Genomic DNA, 24,651 nt, shown 5'->3' with positions numbered 1-24,651 from the left:
GTCGAAAAGTCATGTGTTGAGTTGCTCTTGTATCTAAAATCCATGCATCTTCATGATTACTTTTAAGAAAAGTGGAAACTAATGCCGCTGATCCTGATCTTTGACTTGTTGTGAAGACATATTCTGAACCATCATTATCTTGATCAGTGGCAAATTGAGCTGTGTTATGATGGAACTTTGGAATTTTATCAATGGAAGTTCTACAGTCTTCTGCAAAATGGCCCACTCTATTACATCTTCTGCAAACAATTTGATTCAAGTCTCTACCTCTTCCTTGATATTGTCATTCACCTCTGCTTTGAACTCTGCTTTGAATTTGCCCCTGCCTTGACTTTGACCTCTTCCTTGACTGTTTCCTCTGCCTTGAAAGTTGCCTCTGTGAATTGTCCTCTTCCTCTAGGATTGTCAGTTGATGATTTAATTGTGTTGGCCTCTGTGAAGAAGACATCTTCCCCTTGTTTCTTCTTCCCAAAATTTTTGTCGTGTTGAGCCAACATCTCACTTAGCTCATCAAACTTTAATCTATCTAACTTTCCGATCACTTGTAGAGTTTCCAAAAAATGCGTGTAAGAAGGCAATTCAACAATTAGAATTATGGTCATGAAACTGTCATCTACTGTTGGAAATCTGGCTTTTACTATTTCTTGCTTAATATTTTTAAGCCTGGAGATATACTCAAGGACATCTCCTCCTTCAGTTAGTTTTTGTTGAAGCAACTTAAGTTGTAAATCAACCTTTTTGATTCAGGTTGTGTATCAAATAGATCTTTGAAAGTATGCAAAGCAGACCATGCATCTGAGGTGTTTTCAATATGAATATACATCTCATCATTAACAGAAAACCTTGTAAGAGCTAGTGCCTTGACATTTTTAACTTCCATTTTGCAAGTGAACTTACATCTATAGGTTTATTAGGCTTAATGTCTCCATCACATATGTCTTGCTACAATTCATTATATATTAGAGTGCTTTCAATGAGACGTTTCCATGTCTTGTATGATTTTACCCCTTCAAGCTTATCAGAATCAAAGAACAGATTAATTAACTTGGACATTGTAGGTTTGAAGCTTTGCACCAAAAGGAATCAAGCACAGGAAAGAGATGGGCAACACGTCACATGAAACACGCCACACAAAAATGATCTATTGGGGCTTGGCCTTGACCCTCGTATAGTCGTTGAAGGAGAAAAATGACTGAGCTTTGCACTTGGCTCTAGTCAATTTCTTTTAAGAATTTTACAATGAAATCTTTCAAAATTTGGCTTATTTACAATCCTTACAAATTTTTATGAAAAATGTACTCTAACCCCCCCTCAAAGTAAAAAATTTACTTTGAGTTACAATGTCACACTTATCTCTCCAAATAAAAAATTACAGATAAAATTTCTTTGACTTTTATAACTAGATGACAAAACATAAAGGTTCACAATGGGAACCTTAACTAAAATAAATTTCCTTGATCATGAAACCTATGATTCAAGTATTACAAAAATAATTGTATTTTCTTCTTTTCATCAATTACATAAAATCACAATGTCATTATGAAGACCGAACCTAGTTACATTTTTCAACACAAAGGAGGTCAAATACACCAATTTCAATGATGGTCAAAGTTGCAGACAACTTCATATTTTCGGCCTCGTGAAATTCGTCCTCCTTTCTGCCATGTGAAAGTTCCTACACTGGAATCCGTACCGCAGCAAATTGATGTTGCTTCTCCTACTTGAATAAATCACACAAGTTATTTATTGTCTTCTACGGTAAATTTCAAAGTAAATACATTTGCAACCTTCACTAAATTTACATATATGTGGAAACAAAGTACTGAGCAAGAAAGAATAATGCAACACATAGGACACAATTATTTTTGGACAAATAGTTCTCGGAAAAACCCAATGAAGGAAAACCGGTGCAACAACTTTGAGGGTTTATTATTATACAGGGGAAAATTCTGAGTACTATTCTAGGATGCTCAACTAGCAATCCGATACAGAGAGAATATTGAATAAAAGATTGGTGAAATGATCTCACCCGGTCACTAGAGAATCAGTGACTGATCCTTTAGCTCTGGAGGCTTTGCGTCACCCTCTACATGGCCTTTGCGTCACCCTCTACATGGCCTCTGTGTCACCCCTCCTGGGTATTATGTTGCCTCTTCTCTCGATCTTCAGTTAGCTGAGAAATCGACTTTCTGCCTTCCAGACTCACACTCTAGCTTCTGACAATTGAACTTTGACTTCCCTCAACAGGAACTCGGCTTCCCCTCAGGGACTGTGCTGCCTCCGCGTCAGCACTGTGTAGGCCAGCGTCAGCCTTCCTCTGGATGTCTTTCTATTCTCCCTCTACCTCGTACTCTCTAGAAACTCCTCCCTGGTTCTCACTGCCCCGCTGCTGCGAGATCTCCTGAATTGATTTTCCTCCTGAGAACTTCTCACTTTAGAAAATCGATTTTCTCAATCTCTTTGTGTGTTTTCCAAATGGTCCTCAAGCCCCTTCTTAATCTTGTTGTTGGACAACCAACGACCTAGATTAAAACATAATCAAAGGCCAGATCATTTTGGTTTGATCGATGGCTTTTTCTAGAAGATTCACCCTTGATTAGATTAATACCCATTAATATTTTAATTTTCCTAAGTTTAGACTTAGGAACCCCACTAAAAATATTAATTATTTTAATAAAATCACTGCTGGGCGGAAGTTCCCAAAACGCTTTCTAGGTTCTTTGGAGTACCTGTGCCCAAGCCTCCCTACAAAATTTGAGGCTTAGAGCACATCCGATGCTACCCCAAATCAACACCATATGTGAAAAGAACAACTGCCCAATGAGGTGTATGAACCAATCAGATGAGGAGAGAGAAGAATGTGTGAGTTGATGTGCTGCCGATCGATGTGGGAGGTCTCTCTTATTTATATGAATCGATGAGGGTTAGAAGACATGTTTGTTGGGCTTCATGAGCCTACATGATGATGTGGCCCACCTTGACAATTTGCACATGTTTGGGCTTTACTTGAAAAACATATTTCTCCTTGTCCAAAGTTAGTGATCTTTAGTTCGATTTTGGTCATCGCGAAAAGAGAAATTCGATGCAATAAATGTCTCCATCAAATGAGCTATCCAAAGTAGAATTTGGCCCTAGTTTCCAACTTTAACAAGTTGCAATACATATCGATAGATGAGCAGGTGGTAGACATGCTCTCTAGTCACCTAGTGAAGGGGAAATTTGTGTTCCAAAGGGACAAGTTGGGGGTGCTGGAGAATCCATTCCTTTCTAGGAGGGTGTGTTGATGTTTATAGTATTATAAGGTCTTTTGCATAGGTTAAGTGTCTAACATGCAAGAGAGAGTTCTCTTTACGTGCTTGTTTGAGAGAAGCAAGTATTATGATTTTTTCCTAAGTTTTAACTTATGAAAAACACATTAATTACTTTATTGATTAACGTCGGCTATTGGGCCAAAGTTTCTAGGGATAAATAATTTAATTATGTAGGTGACTTAGATCTAATTTCCATTGTTATACTAAGTTGGTTAGGATTTAATCCTATCTCTCTATCACTTTGGAGATTATAGATTTGGCTCAATGAGAAATTATAAAGGGAGCCTAAGGGAGAGGATGAAGACACAATAATGAGACATTGAGAAGGAGACTTGCATGAGTGATATTGCAGGTTTGCTGAACACTAAAGAGAAAGAAAAAGGTGTGTAGCGGGTTTTGTTAAGAGAGAATATTGTTGAGGTTGAGAATCTGACTGAGGGGGTTGAGAAGTGGAGAAGGGGAGCTAAAAATCTGAGCAGGTGAAAACTGTGAGGGGGTAGTCAGAGTTGTAGCTATCAGAAGAGGCCAAGATTTGGAGGCAAAATTTATTGGGGAGGCCAAGAATTCCAAGGTGTATCCATATAACCAAGAGGAGGCTGAGACTTGCAGTTATAGTTGAGAATTTGCCAGGGCTGTGTTATTCTTCAGGTAACCAATTTCTAAATTCAATTTTTCTCTAGGCCAGAAAACCTAGGTTATTGAAAACACTGCCCCCAACTCCCAAAAACAACGTTTGGCGTTTCAGATAGGGAATGCATACAAAACGACTTGGAAATGACATGGAAATGTTTCTGCCATGTTTCACTTTTTCAGAAACGACCAACCTGAGATTGGAAACATTTCAAAGGAGTTTCAAGAAAATTTGATCCATTTCCAGAAAATTTTGATACATTTCCAAAAACTATCGATACGTTTCCAAGTTTTCAGGTTTCCAGTTTTCCAGGTTTTCAAATGTTCTAGGCACTTTATTGCAAGAATATATTCCTGGTTTGTTTGTCTAGAGCATGTAAATTCAGCTGAGTTCTTTGCAGACCTTGTATCCACTTATTACAACTCATTTGAAAGTGAACATTTATCTTAAAAAAGGATTCATGACATGATAGAGGTATTTGCCAACAAGTTTTCAACAATGCCAGATCTAAAGAATGGAAACCTGAAATTTGGAATGGAAACTCATAAGGTATCTATGAAATCAAGAAGGAAAGTTGTTACCCACAAAGTTGGCTAGTGGAAGCAATTTCTTTGCATTAGGTTAAATTTCTCAGCATTTCTTTACTAGTATCATACTTCACAATACTTAATTGCTTAAATTGTGGCATCTTGATTCTTGGTCATATGATCTTAGGTTGTGAATAAATAAATCCAATTTACTTCTTTCTATGAATTTTAAAGCATTTCCTGTTGTAACTTGTAACTACTGGAATACAGTCCAATTTATAATGTGTAGACGTTGTTATTTACATTATATTCGGTGATACTAAACAATATTTCTATGTCATGACTCCTTTAGAGTCTAGACCAAGATATTGTGCAACATATTATTTACAAAGTCAAATTCACTATGTTTCCTCAGTGCTGTCAAATTCATTAGAAAAATATATAATTTCATGAAGTATGATGCGACTTTGAAAACAATCTCATATTCTTTTAAACTGTGAGTGGGTGTTGACATTTTAATCAAAGGTGCCAACTTGAATGCTATAATAATCATTGATGATGATGATGACAATTTTTTATACTGAATTGATGATGATGATTTGTTTATGTTGAATTCATGATGATGATTATATATTTTTAAAAATAGAATCTAGACTCTAAAGACTAAAAAATGATTGATAATCTAAGAAACCAGATTCACTCAAAACCCCGGTCGTGTCCCGAATTCGACGAATTGGACACGATTTGATGGGACACGTGTCCTAGCATGTTCGACTTGCGGGATTCGATGGGACTCGTGTCCCTCGGTCGTGTCCCAACGTGTCCCGATTTCAGGATACAGATCCCCTGGAAAAGCGTGTCGTGCGACCCACAAAGCCCGATTTTGGCTTATTTCTTCCTCATTGTTTTGTGTCTCTCTTGCTGTGGGTGTGTGGGAGCAACTAACAAAGGGTTTGGGAGAATTTTGGAGGCGATTAAAGAAACATGTAAGTGAATTTTGCTTTTATTTTTTTGCATTTTATTACAACAGTTTGCATGTGCATTTATTTACAAGTTTGTGCATTTTTTCTTTATTTTTTTTTACAACCTTCATGGCTTAATCAAAGGTAGCAGGGAAGGCGAAGAATGTCCCCATTGGTGATGCCCTTCCTATTCCAATCTCATTAGGGTCTTTAAGTGTTCCCTCTATTGGAAGTGGGGTTGCAACAACAACTGAAAATGTTGGGGGAAGAATTAATTTAGAAAGACAACAGGCTCAAGAAAACAAATATCCCTTGTGGAAGTATGTCACAAGAGAGCAAGGGCCAGGTAACAAGTTGAAGGGAGGGGGCAATGTTGCTTGGAAATGCAAATATTGCAACAATCATTTCATGAGCACTTATTATTGTGTGAAAGCTCATTTGTTGACCTTACCAAGTTGTGGAATTGCAGCATGTACACGTCTTTAGCTAGTAGGAAAGAAATGGAAAAAGAGTCTAATGTTGGTGTGGCAAGGGTGGTTATATCATCTAAAAAAACAGGAATGATGATCCCCTTCCATTCTTGAGGAAAAGCAGCGACAAATTTCTATTTGAGAGTTTTGGTGGGGGTGTGGGTCAAGCAGTAAAAAGAAAGGCAACGACACTTGGTCCAATTGACAAGATTTTTCGGAAAAAGAAACGAGAAGAGCTTGATCTCACCATTGCTTTCTTTTTCTATCAGAACTTCATATCCTTTAATGTTGCACGCTCACCTTTATTTATTGAGATAAGCCGAACTCTAAGTCAAGGGGCTCCATCAGAGTATGTGCCTCATGGGTCAGAGAAGCTTAGAACCACATTGTTGATTAAGACAAAGAAAAAGGTGGGCAAAATGCTTGAGCCTATTAAATCAACATGGCCAACATCTTGGGTTAGTATTGTTTTTGATGGATGGACAGATCCAGCATTCCACCCACTCATCAACTTCATGTTGTCTTCCTTGAATGGACCACTTTTCTTGAAATCAATGGATGCACTTGGACAATACAAGGATGCACAATATATGTGTGAGTTGTTCATTAAAGTTATTGAAGATGTAAGTGTTGATTCTTGTGTGCAAATCAGTACAGATAATGCACCTGTTTGCAAGGCTATTGGCATGATTGTGGAAGCTAAATATCCACAAGTATTTTGGACTCCTTGCATTGTCCATTCCTTGAATTTAGCACTTAAAACTATTGCTTCTGATGTGCTTTGGATTGGAAGTATAATTGAGGATACACGACATATCCGAAACTGTGTACAAAATCATACAAATGCCCTCACAATCTACAAGGAGTACACCAATCTATCATTGTTGAAGATTGCAGATACACAATTTGCCTCTTGATTCATCATGTTGAAGAGGTTAAGGGAGGTCAAGAGTACTCTTGGGGTCATGGTTATTTCAGAGTTTTGGTGTTTTTGGAAAAAAAACAAATCAAGCAGCCTCAAAAAGAGTGAAGGACACAGTGTTAGATGATGGTTGGTGGGAGAGGGTAGATCTACTTATTAAGATCATGGACCCTATCATTGCTTTGCTATGATTTGCAGATACAGACCAACCCATCCTAGGAGAGGTTTATGAGGGATGGGATTCCATGGTTGAGTCTGTGAGGACCATTAGTTTACAGAGTGAGTTCCCCGAGTATGAGTCATCATCAAAGGCCTTCTTCACCACCATACAGGATATTCCTGTCAGCAAATGGGACAAGAACTGCACACCTTTGCATTGTTTGGTTCACTCATTGAACCCAAAATACTATAGCCATGAGTGGCTGAATGGTGGACCTTACCGCAGACTCCCTCCTCACATGGATTGTGAAATTTTTATGGTGGAGGAAGGATGCATTGAGTCAGATTTTTTAGGATAGAGCATCTCTTGATGAGGTGGAGGATTTCTTTACAGAGTTTTCCACTGGCATTGGTCGAGTTGCAGGATATGATGTGATTAGTGAAAGGGGGGCTAAGAAGCCCTATTCTTGGTGGGCAACTCATGGGGCAACAAGCCCTCTACAACAATTAGCCATGAGGCTCCTTTCGCAGGTGACTTCATCCTCTTGTTGCGAGAGGAATTGGAGCACATATGGGAATTTGTATAGTGCCAAGAAGAGTAGGCTTGAGCAGTCCAGGGCAGAGACAATGGTGTATGTGCACACCAACCTTTGTCTTATTTACAAGCAGAGGGATGAGTGGTTGAAGGGAAAGGCAAAGATGTGGGATGTCTTTCTTAATGATATGGGTTTGGACAGTAGTGTTGAGTTGACATTGGCCAAGTTGGATTTCAGTGAGTTAGTGCTAGAGCTTGTCACTTTTGATCATGGTGATACTTTTGAGGGGTCATCCTCCACACCAGCGGATGCAAAGATGGCATTGGATACAGAGGAAGAGGATGCAAGAGAGGAGAGCAGTGGTGACCACGATGATGACAGTGATGCTGGTTTTGATGATGATGATTGATGGCTCATGAGCTACCTACTGCCTTGAGGCTTGTAGTTGTTTTGTATTTTCTATTTCTATTTGCCATTGGCATTGCTACTACTTATGTGACACATTTTGATTTTGATGGCTTAATAAGAAAGCCACAGTTTGAAGTTTCTTATCTTTCTCCTATTGGATCATTGATGAATTTGTCACAATTGTATTTGTATGCATAATGTTACTTTGTAAAACTTACAAATTTTAAATTTACTGTGTAGAAACTAGATCTATGTCTGAATTTGTATCATGAATGGGAATTTGTGTAAGAAATATCTAATTTTTAATATATATATTTTAATAAATAATATATAATGTGTCCTATTCAAGGGGGTCAATGTGCCCGTGTCGGACACTCGAATCTTCATGTCCTATGTGTCCCATGTCCCTGTGCCAGGTGACTTGGATTATAATATATATATATATATATATATATATATATATATATATATATATATATGTCATTTCCTTGCCGTATTGTATCCAAATTTTTTGAAAATTTGCCGTATCCATTTCAAATCCCATATCCGTATCTATTCCCGCATCCGTTTCAGTGCAACTTCGCAAAACACTAGTGGGGCAAAATCAAAGTTTTGGTGTCTTTCTCTCTCTCTCTTTTGTGTGGGCTAGTTTAGGAGATCAAAATCTCCTTGTCAAAGTCAAAGCTACTGCTAATGCCCGAAGCTGCCAAGTCGAAGTTGCTGCTGATGCCGGAAGCTGCCAAGTCAAAGCTGTTGTTGATGCCGAAAGCTGCCAAGTTGAAGCTGCTGTTGTTGCCGGAAGCTGAAAAGTTGAAGCTGCTGCTGATGCCGGAAGCTACCAAGTCGAAGCTGCTGCTGATGCCATCAGCTGCCAAATCAAAGTTGCTAGGGTTGAAGTGCTGCTACTAGGTCAAAAGTTGGATCGAAGGAGAGGCTGGCTTGCTGTTGAGGAGGTCTTTGTCTAGGTTGAAGAGTCTCAAGGTAAACTATTGACGGAAGAGATTTGGACTGGGTTTTCCCCTAGATAGGGGTTTTGCCCTGGAAGAGTGCCTACATCTTGTGAGTTGTGTCTTTTGTTTTTGTGATCTTCATACACACATAATTTGGTAATTGCTTGATGAAAGATAAGATAACAAATAAGTAAAAGAAGCCAACATATTTCACAAGTAATTATCAAGAAAGAGAAATCTAACCCTAATCCTACTAGCATTGGTTACTCAACAGTGAGTTCATTACATCTCAATAACATTTTGCTGTTCCTTCTTCTCAAGGCTGTGCTTCCTGTGGCAAATCTAAGCAAAAAACAATGTTTAAAAAGAAAGAACAATGAGGCTAAAAGGGCTCCTTATCACTTGTATTTATATCAGTTCTGTCCTCGTACAAACAGAGGTAGCCTTTAGACATCAACAAACACTTGTTGGCCCCTCCATTCTTGATTTTCTCACGTCTACTCAGCCTTCATATGTTTGCAAATTTTGATGCTTATTTCCTGTTTGCAGTCCAGAAAGCATTCAAAAAGCACTCTTTGCACTTATTTGCATCCTGGATAATTGATCAAGGTTCACACAGCCTGTGTTTTACTAACTGACCAAATTGCTAATCAAGTCATTCTTGCTGCTAATTAATTTCAGCATGATTTCACTTTGGGGAGGCTGAGAATAGGAAACATGCTGTTACATAGTTCCTGTATGAAAATACTGACTGTAAGCTGTAGCATCGATTTCTGTCTGTCATATGGTCTCTGTTAAAATGGTGGTAACAGGTACTTAAAATATTAGAGGAAATATAAATGCACAAGATCGGCAACATCTAATGCTCTAAGGTCAATGATTGTACATTGGTTATCTTTTCAACTTCTTGCTTCACAACTTTTTAAGCCAAATGATATATGTAGTGACTGTTAACTATATCTATATTTTATTAGATGCTTACTCGTGTCTTTCCCAAGAAACCCATCTATAATGATTTTGTTGCTCCTTACCCTCTTGCATTGTGGTGTATGGCATGTACAGACTTCTCACAGAGGATCCAAACCAACGACTTGGAGCAAAGGGAGCATCAGAGGTACGGATCAAACCATATGCATGTTGCTAAATTTATAAACTAATGCTCTAAGTATTCATTATGTCACGACTTCGATGTTGTTTGTTAATTAATGAATTTTATGGGTGTTTGTCTGTAGGTGAAAGGCCATCCTTTTTTCAGTAATATAAATTGGGACACATTGGCAATGCAAAAGGTATGGATAGATACTACACAGTTTGTACTTATGACCTATTTAAACCATAAACTTGTAGAGGATGGATGCATAAATTGGATCTTCATAACAAATACGTTCATATTTCAAGAACCTTGTATGTTACATTTTGGTAAAATTTTAATAGCTTTTAGTGAAATTAAAGTAGTGAATCATGTGTTAATACATTGTAAAATGCTTTGAAATAGAAACCAATCCGAACAAGAATTGCAATGAAAGAAGTCGTAAGAAGGCAAGGAAGAAATATTATTCCAATAATTCTAATTAATATCCATGTGTTTTAGAACGTTGCATAGCAACACATAACTTCTAGGACAAAAATGGCAAAAAAAATAAAATAACTTGGACTCCTTTTCTGTGAAAAAGTGGAGTGAATATGCACCAGTCTAACAAGGAAGGCCAAAAGGAAATGCTTTATTTATTCGAGTTTGAAGGAACGTATTTATCTATGTTCCAACTTCCACCAAGACTCTAGGATGGGGGGAGGGAGGGGGGCGCGGGTGCAGGGAGACACATAAGGGGGATGTGTGGGAGTACCCTGAAATTTCGGGGATATTAGGTGGGGCAATACACTGATCCATAGATAATTGAATTAAATAATGAAATACACTCATCCATTCTCATCATTCATTTTTGATGCATACATCATTCATCCATACACCGTGATATTCAATAATGAAATACATTGACCCATATTCATCATTCTTGAATCTACAATAATTTAAAACTTAAATTCATCATTCATCATTCTAGGTTCTAAATTGATTTAAATTTAAATTCATCATTCATCGTTCTATAATCTAAATAGTAGTCAGCGAAATAGGCTATAGTAAATATCTAAATCTGAAGACTGGAATAGTAAATTAATATAATTCAAACTCAAAAATAGTAAAGATTGACAAGTCAAAGTATCAGTCTAAGGTCATTGATACCTAGAGTCAAGACTCAAAAGTTAAAACTGAAAATTAAAAATGGAGAATGAGCATTGAAGTAGCACTGCGGGGGAGGAGAGGCAATAGTTAACTAGTAAGTCGGATAGCACTGTGCGGAAATCTGAGTTGAGGTAAGCTTGGTAAGTCGAATGTGTGAGTTAGGGATTGCAAATTAGTTTAGGTTTTGTTATTTGTTATGTATTTCTCTTTTTAGTTTTGATTTTTTATCTTTACTTTTTAATTTCAAGGGTTATTATACAAAATTGAGGGGGGAAAGGGTGCTTTTAGGCTTGGTGCTCTTGATTAAATGCTAGTTCCAGACCCTCATACATGATTGAATCCAATGGAAACATTGCAATCCCCACAACTATGAAATACTGAAAACTGTTAAGTTCGATGGATTTTGAGTGGGATCTAGAATTGTACTTTCTGCATGTGAAATCCAATAAGGTCAGAACCACTCTCAAACATCCTATGTCAATATGGTAATGTTAAAAATGTAAGTAAAAAGAAGAAAATGAAAGATAAAGGAGAATGTCACTTTTACTTTAAGAAATTAACATTACCATTAGTTACATAGCATTAGTTGTGAAAATTTGGAGACCCAAATTTCCACTGCAGCAACTGATTAAGAATCTTCTATTTGTTAACTTACTGAACAAATTATTTACTGCATCCTACAACAAATACCAAAACTAATACACTGTAGTCTTCACCAATTAAATTAAATGCGGAAACAAGAAACTGAGCAAGAAAGAAATACACAACACAGACACCGTTATTTTTGGACAAATGTCACCGAAAAAACCCAATGTGGGAAAACCAGTGCAACAACTAAGCATTTGTATTATTAACCAGTAGTTTTCTGAGTACAATTTGTTGGATGCCCAACTGACGATTCAATACAGAGAGAAACTGGGAAAAAAATTTAGCGAGATGATCTCACCTTGTCACTGGTAGAACCGACACTGATCTGCGTTGGAGATGAGCCTCTGCGCTGCCTCTGCACAGTTCTGCGTCACTCCTACGCAATCACTGTGTCACTGCAGCTGGGACTGTGCTACACCTCATTTTGATCCTCTGCTCGATGGAAACTTCAGCTCTCTAGCCTTCCGGTCTCACACCCCGACTATGACACTAAATCTTGACTATTCCTTAGCAGAATTTCGATTTCCCTTTGAAGCTCTGCGCTGCCACAACGTAGCTCTGCATGGCCCTACATTAGCCTCTCTAGATGCCTTTCTCCCCTCTTTGCCTTGTACTCTCCAAACTAGAAAAACCTCCCTCCGGAAACTATCCCTGCCCCTCACTGCAAGAAATATCCTCGATCGATTCTCTAGCAACTGCTGTGCTGACCTCTTTGAGAAATTTGATCTCTTGATCTCTCTCTGATGTGTCTTCCAAATACATATCAAGCCTCTTCTTATAACCCTCTCATTGATCAATCAACGACCCAAATTAGATTCTAATCAATGGCTCAGATCATTTTGGCTTGAGCCTTGTCTTCTTCTGGAAGTTTCACCCCCAGTTTAATTAATACCCTTTAATTATTTTAACTTCCTAAGTTTAGGCTTAGGTTTCCATTAAAAATAATTAATTATTTTAATAAAACCTTCTCCGGGTGGAATTTCTCAAAACGATTTCTGGGTATTCTGGAATACATGTGTTCAAGCCTCTCTGCAAACTTTGAGGCTTAGAGCACATCCGATGCTACCATAAATCAACATTCCCTCTTAGCGAGGAATGTGCTCTAGTAATGCAACCTGTTGAAGCATCACCCTTCTCTGCAACATCTCCCTCTGCGCTGCTAATGTGTGACATCACTACCCATCAACTATTGCACAAATTTTGCATCTGTATTGCTGCTGACCCCGCCACTGCCAACACTCCATCTGTACTGCAACCCTTGTAAATGCTGCTGCTGGCCCTGCCACTGCCAACATTGCATCTGCACTGCAACCTTCTCCAACTGTTGTTGCTACTACATCAGCGACGAAAAATATCCAAAATTACTGAAAAGGTGTTCAGTATGATGCATCTACTGCTGGAGTTTTGTCTACTGCTAGTCTCTGCACTGTCACTGAAGCCATTGCACTGCTATTGCCTCTGCTCTATGCTAACTGCACTGCTGTCAACACTAGCTCTGTGTTGCTTAGTCTCTAGTGCTCCTATTCACTGCAACTGTCACATCGGCACTCGTCAGCACCAACTGACACTGGTCTATCCTCTTGCTTCTGATCTGGGCTCCCGAAGCAAGGTATTGATTCGAGAGGTGGACTCCTCAAGGATCCTGCCCATTTGTAGTTCTTTTGAACTACAGTACTAGATCACCCCACGTCTCCCTTGGAGGTATCTGGGCAACCATGGCAAACTCCTCGATTTTTGCGGATGCAGCTTTCAGATCATGCTTCTCGTCCTTGTCCTTCTTTTTGAGAGGACACTGTGTAGCGTAGTGACCAAATTCACCACACCGGAAGCACTTGATCTTTGAGACGTCCTTCTTCTGCCTCCGCTGCTCCTATTGCCTTGAATGCAAGGGCTGCATTCTCTTCCTCCTCCTTAGGTTTCGTCCCACTGTTGTTGTTACTATCAAGTTTGCACTTGACTAAGTCTCTCCTCATCTCTTCTTGCTCAAGAACAACCCACATTCCTTCCCAATCTGGCAATCTCTCTTTGCCCAGGATGCTATGGACAAATACTTGCCATTCTTCTGAAACAGAATTCAGGGCTAGCCTCACCATCTTGGTAGGTTGAGGTGTTGACCCCACAGCTGCTAATGAGTATCGGATTTCCTGAAGCCTTGTCAGGAACGGATCAATGCATTCCCCCTTCTGCATCTGCGTGGATCTCATCTTCTGCTCTAGGTACATCTTCCATTGCGTGAAAGATCCTTCGTATAGCGTAGCCAATGCTTCCCACATCTGGCGGGCAATATCCTTGTCGACAATGTGACACACTATGTGATCTCTCACTCCGTCGAGGATCAATCGCTTGGCTTTTTCCATCTCACCCTTGTACTTCTTGAGCGGATCTGGATCCGCGGGTACAACTACCACATTGTCGACATAGGTTTTGAGATTGTGCTCATCCAGAAGGCATGAGATCCTTGCCTTCCAGATCACATAGTTGGATGCACCATCCAACCAATCCTGATCTCGCAACCCATTAGCTGCCATCTCTGCCAACAAAATGTCGAACTGCCTCCTCTCTCCTCTACGTAGCTACTAGAATGGCCTACACACTCCTTGCTGGAGTTAGTAGATCTACTCCTTTCTGCTGTTGCTCAACAATAGAGAAATCGAATTCCTTGGCTAGGAATTCTCTAAGGAGGAAACTCCCTCAACAGTGTCTCCTTCCTTCTGACGTTTTTCTGCCCCAGCAACTGTTGCAGAAAACTGCATCTCACTAGAAAACTGCTCTGCGTTGCTTCCTCTGACACTAGCAAACTTCGATCTGGAAGTCTTTCTTGTTGTCGATTCACTTAGAGAGAGACTTTCCTTGAAATCTTTTCCCTCCTGGCCTGCACGCGTAGTCCTTCTAGGGATTCGATTTGTTGCCTACGCGACACTTCGACTTCCCTCCTTCTCTTTAGCGTTGGGCTCTTCTGACTATGCTCTCTTGCTTCACTTGTGCTCTGATACCATGTGAAAAGTTGGAGAACCAAATTTTTACTGCAGCAACTGATTAAGTATCTTCTATTTGTTAACTTACTGAACAAACTATTTACTGCATCCTACAACAAATAGCGAAACTAATATACTGCAACCTTCACCAATTAAATTAAATGCAGAAACAAGAAACTGAGCAAGAAAGAAATACACAACACATGACATTGTTATTTTTGAACAAAAGACCCCAGAAAATCCCAATGTGGGAAAAGCAGTGCAGTAGCTGAGGGTTTGTATTATTAAGTAGTAGTTTTCTGAATAAAATTCGTTGGATGCCTAACTGGCAATATGATACAGAGAGAAACTTGGAAAAAAAATAGTGAGATGATCTCACCCTGTCACTAAAAGAATCGACACTGATCTGCATTGGAGATGAGCCTTTGCACTGCCTCTGTGCAATTCTGCATCACTCCTATGCAGTCATTGTGTCATTGTAGCTAGGACTACATTGCACCTCCTTCTAATCCTGTTTTGGCTAGAAACTTTAGTTCTCTGGCCTCCCGGTCTCACACCTCGATTCTGGCACTAAATCTTGACTATTGCTCAACAAAATTTCGATCTCCCTCTGAAGCTTTGGGCTGCCACAACGTAACTCTACGTGGCCTTGTGTCAGCCTCTCTGGACGTATGTTTGCTCTCTCTGCCTTGTACTCTCTAGACAAGGAAAACATCCCTCCGGAAACTATCCCTTCCCCTCATTGCAAGAAATCTCCTCGATTGATTCTCTAGCAATTGCTATGCTTCCCTTTTTGAGAAATTTGATCTCTTGATCTCTCTCTGACGTGTCTTCCAAATGCCCATCAAGCATCTTCTTATAATCCTCTCGTTGATCAATCAACGACCCAGATTAGATTCTAATCAATAGCTCAGACTATTTTGGCTTGATCCTCGTCTTGTTCTAGAATTTTCACCTCCAATTTAGTTAATATCCTATAATTATTTTAATATCCTAAGCTTAGACTTAGGCACCCATTAAAAATAATTAATTATTTTAATAAAACCTTCTCTGGGTGGAATTTCCCAAAACGATTTCTAGGTATTCTGGAATACGTGTGTCCAAGCCTCCTTACAAACTTTGAGGCTTAAAGCACATCTGATGCTACCATAAATCAACATTAGTAGGTCCCTAGGGTTGAATATTAAGCTTCCTCACTCATAAATTATTGTTTTCGACCAAAATTAAGGGGGGATACCTAGCCCTTTCTAAAGGGGGACACTCACAAGCACCCCTTCCAGGGAAACACGTCCCCCATTCTAGGGAAATGTTCCCCCTATGTCCGCCCACATCTCTCCAAATGGGGAATGTGTGGAAGTGTTTCCCTAAGCGTCCCCTCATCATAGGTGCATAGGAAGCATGAAGTGTGTGCACCCCACTCCAGGGGATGCGTCACCATGGAACATTGGTATTTATAAAAGTGGATCTATCAAACAAGTAGATTTTGAAATGTGTATCCTAGGAAATATAGAAGAAAAGAGGCTTCCATTGGTGAATGCCAATTTTTGAGTATATCTTTCATTCCATTGATACACGTAAATTTTTTAACACATCTTTTACTTATCTCCTTGGTTGCTAAATTGCCATGTGTTAACAAATTGCACTTACCTTCAGCTTAGACACCACAACTAAGGTGTATTTATTCCATTAAATTTAGCCAGGACTTGTACTAGGCCTTGCTTATTGGCCTAAGACAAACTACCTAGGCTCCGATAAGCATGAGATATTGCATGTTAGCACAATGAGCACATTAGCATGAGGACCAACATTTATAGAAATTACATTTTCTATCACACCATTAATGACAACCATGTCTTACGTGTTGAGAACTATGTTAAAGTAAATGCCAAATTATAATGGTCAATTAGATATCGGACATATGGATTTAGAAAGCCACTTTGCCTTTAGGTTAGTTTATGTTTTTATGCCTTATTGCAAAATAGTGTTTCTCAATCTATCCCACATTCATAAAATAAATTAACTTGATTTGTGAAAGAGACAAAATGGTTTCTATTAAATAAGTAATTGTTATTGAATAAGAAAAAACAATGAGTGATAGAAAATTTAAAAGGAGGGCCCCATTAAATTTTCATATGGGGTGCATTAATACCTTTTCCAAAATGTTGTGACATTTTAATAATTAATGTCTTTTTATAGTTATTGATTATTACTCTTCTTTCTTATTGCTATATGATTATTTTTCCTTTATTATTACGTAGCTTTATCATTATTATTATTTTGTACATAAAAAATGCATGTAACCTTTTATGAGAAAGATTTCACTTTCTAATTAATTAATGCAATCTTGGTTTTCTTCATGTGTTTTTTGTTTTCTTGAAATGGTATGAGAGCCCAAGAGTTTGAAGCCATATCAAGACTCTTTGGCTTTTGAATGCTAGAGCTTTCACTGTTGTGACTTCAACGCTTTGGGTGCCATAGAGTCTATGCGAGCGTGAAGATCGTTACCCAACAAAGTGGGTGACACTATAGAAGAAATTTTTTCTCCTATTCTTCACATCCAGTCGGCTAGCCATGCAACCGTTGATAGACACCACTAGCTCATGATGTGCCATTTTATCTCTGTCACCTGCATCATTCATATACCTTCTCACACATCCGGCAAGAACATGTGGACGAAGGTGGGATTCCAATCAAAAGGTACTTCATTCATTTTGCAATCAGCTGCTTATGTTTGTTTGCATTTGGGGAATTTGATATGGATAATGGGGTGACCCAGAAGGAGGGTTTTTGACCATGATCTTGTTCCCTCACCTTAAATGGGGGGTTAATATTCAATTCTAGTCTAGTGGGACCTCACCTAATGGCCCAAAGGGTATAAGAGGGGCACTACTTGGAAAGTTTTGATTGAGGCAGCATGTTCCATTTATCCCTATTTCATACTTACCACCTTCCATCTTACATTACAAGCCCGTATTCCACCTCCATTCTTTGGGTTCAACTAAACATTGATTCTTTGGTATTTGGCACCCATACATCTGCATACCTTGGTGGGACTCGAAACTTCTCCCTGGAGAGGTTGATGGAGCTAAAAGAAAAGGAAAAAACATATTATGGCCATAAAATAAAATAAAAGAATACCAAAATGCAACATATGGCTGGGACATACACATTAGGATGTAGGTGAAATCCTGAGCTCTACCTCACTCATTATGGCCATCATGTGGTTCTTGGGCACATATTGCTCCATCACATCATAAGAAGGAGCCCTTCCATGTTCCAACCCTAATGGGAAAGGAGTTGCCTCATCATTAAGGGGTAATATGACTGCTATACTTTATACAAAGCAAGCTCCCAGCTTTGCGCTGGAATTGCATCACCTCCTCTAGGAGCTGCATTACCCTCACAGTGAGCCTTCCCGGCTCAGAAATCGATCTGCTGAACTGATTCCCAATCTGCCTCACAAAAACCCTAGTGTTGCCTCTAAATGGCTGTGTCATCCCTCCAATCTCTCCGTCATCCTCTTGGAGTTGCGTTGTCTCTCCTTGGTGCTGTGTCGCCTCTCTGTTATGTATTCTTGGCCTTGGACGAAAGTCCCATTGCCGAACTGCCCCTCTCTGCGCTAGAAGCTCACTCTGAAATTCTTAGTAAACCATGCCTAGAATTTCGATCTAGCTCTAGTGCTACTCTCACTGTGTGTGTTCTCTAACTGACCCCAAGCCGTCCTTTATACTTTTCCTGTTGAGAAATCAACGACCGTGATCTAATCTCTAATCAAATCTCTTAGAAGCTTCTCACCCGTATTTTCATTAATACCCATTAATATTTTACTTTTCCGAAGTTTAGACTTAGGAACCCCATTAAAAATATTAATTATTTTAATAAAATACAATCAAGGTGGAATTTCACCAAACAATTTCTGGGTCTTGGAGATCTCATATGTTCTAGCACCTCCACAAATTTTCGGAGCTAGAACATATCCAATGCTAACCAAAAATCAACACTCCCTCTTAGCGAGGAATGTGCTCTAGCAATACTTACCAGCTGAAGTATCACACTGATCCAAGGCATCGGTCCTTTGTGCTACTGATGCTCGACCTGCTACCCTTCACCATTGTGCTGCTGATGCTTGGGCTGCTACCCTTCATCCACTGCACTGCTGCAATCTGTACTGTTGCCCATGACACTGCCATTGTCACTGTTGCATCCGAACTGCAACTCCCTCTCAATATGCTGCATCATGCTACCCATAGCATTGCCACTACTAACTGCTGCACTGCGACTCAGTTGTTGAGAAGTAAGCAGCGAAAAAGCCACCCAAAAGCTGACATGTTGGTGAGTTTGTATGCCCCTTGACGCTGAAGCTACCTTTGCTCCTAATCTGTGCTGATCGTCTGATGCTACTGCGCTGCTGTTGTATTTGCTCTGTGCTTTCCACACTGCTGCAACACTCCACTGTGCTGATTCAGACTTTTGGCACTCTAGCTCTGCCACTGTTGCTCCATCATCCCTCGCACCAACTGACTCCTGTCATTCTACTAATGTCTGTTGAAGTTTCTAAGTCTACCAGTTAGAAACCCTCCATGCACTTTACTAATTTATTCCTACCTACTTGTTCCATTACTTAACAAGTTATTTACAATGTAAATATTGAAAATAAACACTAGTGCAAGCTCAACATATTATAGATCATCAACTGAAGGAAACAGAACCAAGCACACACAATGACACCGTTATTTTTGGACCAATGTCCTCGGAAAAACCCAATGCGGGAAAATCGGTGCAACTATTTGAGGGTTTTCTTATTAAGCAATTTCAGAGTACAATCTGGGTGCTAAATTCGGCTTACCCAATAGAGAATTTCCTTGGCAGTAGTACCTCTCAGTCTAAGACAAATGTCCTAGCTGAAACCCCAGATAAACCCTCCGGTATCTCCTCAACTCCAATCTGCCCCAGAAACCCCAGCATCTGCCTCTCTGGACTGTGTCAACCTCTCTCTGCCCAACGCTAGCCCTGCGTCACCCTGAATGGGCTTGCGTCAGCCTCAAGAGGCCCTGCATCAACCTTCTGGCCCTTTGTGTCAACAACGCTGGCCTCTTTGAAGCACTGCGCAACTCCTGGCTGCCTCTGCGTAGCCTATGTGAGCCCTGGCTGGTACTGCATCACTCTCTCTGGCTCTTGTGCTGATCTCCCGACATTATTTCTGCCTCTCTGTCTCTCTGTACTTAATGCCCCTCAGCTGCAACTCAGATCACTGATTCTATCTCTCTTAGCAAACCCCGCTCTAGAGAATAGAATGACTGATCATCTGGTGTGTTCTCCAAGTGACCCTCAAGCCCCCTCTTATAATTTTCTCGTTGACATATCAACGACCGAGATTAAGTCTCTAATCAACGGCTAAGATTAGATCTGTCTTGATCCATGTCTTTTGGACCATTCTAACACAAAATTATATTAATCCACATTAATATTTTAATTTCCCTAAGTTTAGACTTAGGGACTCCATCAAAAATATTAATTATTTTAATATGTCTTGAATTGTTTAGAATATGCCCAAACCCTTTTTGGGTATTGGAGATCTCATGTGCCCCAACCTCTCCACCAAATTTCTTGGCTAGAGCATATCCAATACTAGAAATCAACACTCCCTCTTAGCGAGGACTGTGCTCTAGCAATACTCCTCACTGAGTATTACTTTGATCATTCGGCATCGGTACCTGTGCTGATGCTAGGCTTGCTGTCCACCATCCTCTGCACTATTGTATCCTGTACTGTTAACCATGGTTCTGCCACTGCCACTGGTGCATCTGTACGACAGCTCCCTCTGCATCCATGTTGTTGCTGGTCCTTTCTCCCAACACTGCATCCGCACTGCGACTCCTCTCATCATGTTGCATCGTGCTAACCACTGCTCACTGCAACTCAGTTACTGAGAAGTAAGTAACTGATCTCCTAACTTTGACCTCTCTATTGGGCTAGAGACCCTCCTGATGCTAAAGCTCCCTCTGTCGCTGACAAGTGCTCCCTCTCTGATCTCTGCGTTGCTGCAACAACTCCCTGCATTTCGCACCATTGCACACCTCTCTGTGCCATCCTGCACTGGTGTAACACTCCCGTGCCTCTTGCACTGTTGCAACTTGCTAGCCTCGCGCTTTCCTTGGACTCCTGCACTGTAGCTCTCTTTGCTGCTCCATATGCATCCGTTTCTACCCACATCGGCCAGTCTTGCTACTCCTCTTCGGGGCTCCCGTAGCAAGGTCTAATCCAAGAGGCTAGGTACTTCGAGGATCCTGCCCCTTATCGCCTATAGTCCACCTGACTACAACTCGATGTCTCCCCACTTCCGCTCAAGTGGTGCGTGTGCACTCATGGCATCGTCATCATTTGTCTCCACTTCCTTTTTTTCCCTTGCTAGCACTACCTTAGTCTTGGAAGACTCTCCCTTATTCTTCTTCCTTGGACACTGGGTCGCATAATGACCCAACTCCCCATAGTGGAAGCACTTGATCTTGGAGAGATCCTTCTTCTTTCGTTTTTCTTGCTTCCCCTTAGATGCTAGAGAAACATCTTCCTCCTCTTTGACTTTGATCCGCTTACTGTTGCTTCCCGCCTTAGACTGTCGTCTGATCTCTTCTTGGCGAAGAGCCGCCCACATCTCATCCCAAGGTGGACGTGTCCCTCTGCCCAGTATACTCTGGACAAATACCTCCCAACCTTCTGAGACTGCATTCAGGGCTGCCATCACCATCAATTCTTGATTTGGCGTGGCTACTATAGCAGTCAACTGATCTAAGATCTTATTCATTCCTCCGAGGATGGTGTCAATCGGTTCTCTGTTTTTCATTTGATATGACCCCAACGGATTTTCTAGTAACATTCTTCTTTGCAAAGAAGTATGCTGGTACAATTTCTTTAGGGCCTCCCACATCTGATTTGCCGTTTCCTTTTTGGCAATGTGCAGTACTACATGGTCCTTGACCCCATCAAGGATGATGCTCTTGGCCCTCGCCATTGCCTCCTCGTACTTGTCATTCTCAGCTGGGTCGACTGGGATAGCTGTTGTCCATAAGGTGAAGTACATGACATGATTTCTGTCTAGTACGGATAAGATTCTGGCCTTCTAGACTGCGAAGTTTGATGCTCCGTCCAGCTTGTCCTGGTCTCTTACTCTGTGTAGTGCCATGATGCTCGATGTGACTCCCTTTGAGTCTCGATTTCCCTCCTGGAAACCCTTCTGCCGATGTCGAGATGCCCCCTACTCTGATCATCTGTGCAACTGCACGATTGATTCGGATTTCTTGGTTAGAAACCCTTGGTAGCAACTCGCTCCTCTTAGTCTTGCCCTGTCAGGAATTGTTCTGACTACAGTACCTCACCAACTCCACTCTGCAACTTTCCCACAGCCTCCTAAACCCTAGCAACCTGAAGGTGAGAGCTCCTAGGTTCTGCACAATCCCGGCACCAGCAACCCGACCTCCTCAGCCAACTTCGTCAGCCCTCCTAGCTTTTGCATGGCTTTGCGTGAGTCTCCCTTTGCCTCCCTTAGCCTTTGCATTGCCTCTTCCTGGCTCACCCTTGATGACGCAGGCACTGCATCACCCTTCCCTTGTTGTTGCTCTGCTAGAAACAACTTCTGTCACTCGAGACAATTGTTTTCTGCTGCTATTGCTCTGCTCGGCTGGTGTCCTCAGTTCTCCTGTGATCTGCAAGCATGCTCTGATACCATTTTGAAGTTTCTAAGTCTACCAGTTATGCACTTTACTGATTTATTCCCACCTACTTGTTCCGTTACTTAACAAGTTATTTACAATGTAAATACTGAAAATAAACACTAGTGCATGCTCAACATATTACAGATCATCAACCGAAGGAAACAGAAACAAGCACACACAATGATACTGTCTAAGTCACCTGACACGGGGATTCGGGACACGTAGGATTCGGGATTCGTGGTGTCGGATTCGGGACACGCTGACCCCCGGAACAAGACACGTTAGGACACGTTATATATTATTTTATTAAAATATATATATATATATATTTAAAATATATATATATATATATATATATATATCTTAAAAATTAGTTATTAGCATATTTCTTACACAAATTTTAATTAATGATACAAATTTATTGATTTCAAACATAGATCTTCATCTATAGCTATTAGCATGCATAGTACATACAAAATTCAAATAAATGTCAGTGGTACTGGTCACATAAATGATAAATGATAAAATCATAAATCTATTAAAAATTTAAATCATGATTCATAATTCATAACTGAAAGACAACTTACAACTACAAGATAGTAAGATAAACACACTGACAACTGTAGTTTTCTCATTAAGTCATCAAATCAAAATCTGTTACATAGGCTCAGATTATATGGCGTTGCTCCATACGTTGTGGTGACTGGTTCTATATACCCAACATTACAGTGGTTCAAGGGTTTTGTGTCATGCAATTTATGCAAACTGATCACTGATAAGGCGTGATACATATTAAGTTTTAACAGCTCAGCAAACTAACCTTAAACCTGCAAATTGCAATGCGGTCCGCCGCTCCAAATCGCTCCAAATCGCTGTTACTCGCTCCAAATCGATGTTAAGGTTGCAAATGCGGTCAAATGGGAATGACAACAGCGAACTTAAACCTACCAGCAGCCCGAAAAACGAATCCGAAACCAGGATTCGATTCCAAAATCGTGACACGTTCTTCATTTTTTTGACACGCTCATGACACGACGTACCCGGATATGACACGACGAGTCATTGAAACATGACACGTGTCAGGACAGAATCGTGTCCGATTCGTCCGATTCGGGATTCGTCCAGGGGTTTGGACGAATCCGGTTTCATAGGATACTGTTATTTTTGGACCAATGTCCCATGAAAAACCCAATGCGGGAAAACCGGTGCAACTATTTGAGGGTTTTCTTACTAAGCAATTTCAGAGTACAATCTGGGTGCCAAATTCGGCTTACCCAATAGAGAATTTCCTTGGCAGTATTACCTCTTAGTCTAAGACAAATGTCCCTGCTGAAACCTCGGATAAACCTTTCGGTAGCTCCTCAGCTCCAATCTGCCCCAGAAACCCCAATGCCTGCCTCTTTTTACTGCGTCAGTCTCTCTCTGGCCAGCGCTGGCCCTGCGTCACCCTGAATGGCCCTGTGTCAACCTTTTGGCCCTTTGCGTCAACAATGCTAGCCTCTCTGAAGCACTGCGTATCTCCTGGCTGCCTCTGCGTGGCCCTGCGTGAGCCCTGGCTGCCTCTGCGTGGCCCTGCGTGAGCCCTGGCTGCTACTGCGTCACTCTCTCTGGCTCCTGCGCTAATCTCTCGGCACTATCTCTGCCTCTCTGTCTTTCTATACTAAATACCCCTTAGATGCAACTCTGATCACTGATTCTATTTCTCTTAGAAAACCTCGCTCTAGAGAATAGAATGATTGATTATCTGGTGCATTCTCCAAGTGACCCTCAAGCCCCCTCTTATACTTTTCTCGTTGACATATCAACGGTCGATATTAAGTCCCTAATCAACGACTAAGATTAGATTGATTCGGATTTAAACAGGAACACAACAAATTACATATATAACCATACATACAAAGATGCAATAGGAACAATACTTCATTTCATTACTGTAAAATACTGAAATATGCTTACAAATAGAAATGGAAATAAACTAGCTAGGGCGATGGTAGCTTATCTCTGAGAAGAGATGTGGTAGCTACATGCCGTTGAACTATCTTACAATGAGGCTCGAAGGCCTATTGTTGAGAAACAATGAAAAACCCTAAACATCCAAAAACCTAACCCTAGGAGATGAAGCGCCAAACTATGGGCCTCGTTTTGGGTAAATTGATACATCAACTTCACGGGGTCGTAACTTTGGCATATGATCTCCGTTGGAC

General features: G+C 40.5%; 1 protein-coding gene across 3 annotated transcripts in view; it reads left to right on the top strand.

The window, feature by feature from the left end:
- LOC149224626 (putative serine/threonine protein kinase IRE4) overlaps nt 1-24,651 on the top strand; it is a 472,510-nt gene that overhangs the window by 325,660 nt on the left and 122,199 nt on the right. For all 3 annotated transcript variants that reach the window (XR_016249525.1, XM_089386195.1, XM_089386193.1), the window contains exons 13-14: nt 9,939-9,990; nt 10,109-10,165. Coding sequence is in view for 2 of the 3 variants with exons in the window: in XM_089386195.1 (XP_089242321.1) it covers nt 9,939-9,990; nt 10,109-10,165 (109 nt within the window). In the remaining variant the exon portion in view is untranslated. The remainder of the gene's footprint in view (nt 1-9,938; nt 9,991-10,108; nt 10,166-24,651) is intronic.

Source organism: Pinus tabuliformis, chromosome Q, assembly GCF_031772625.1.
Source record: "Pinus tabuliformis cultivar Carrire ecotype Pingquan chromosome Q, CPIR1, whole genome shotgun sequence".
Lineage (NCBI taxonomy): Eukaryota > Viridiplantae > Streptophyta > Pinopsida > Pinales > Pinaceae > Pinus > Pinus tabuliformis.
The sequence above is the reverse complement of the archived record's forward strand: the minus strand, read 5'-3'. Positions and strand labels throughout refer to the sequence as shown.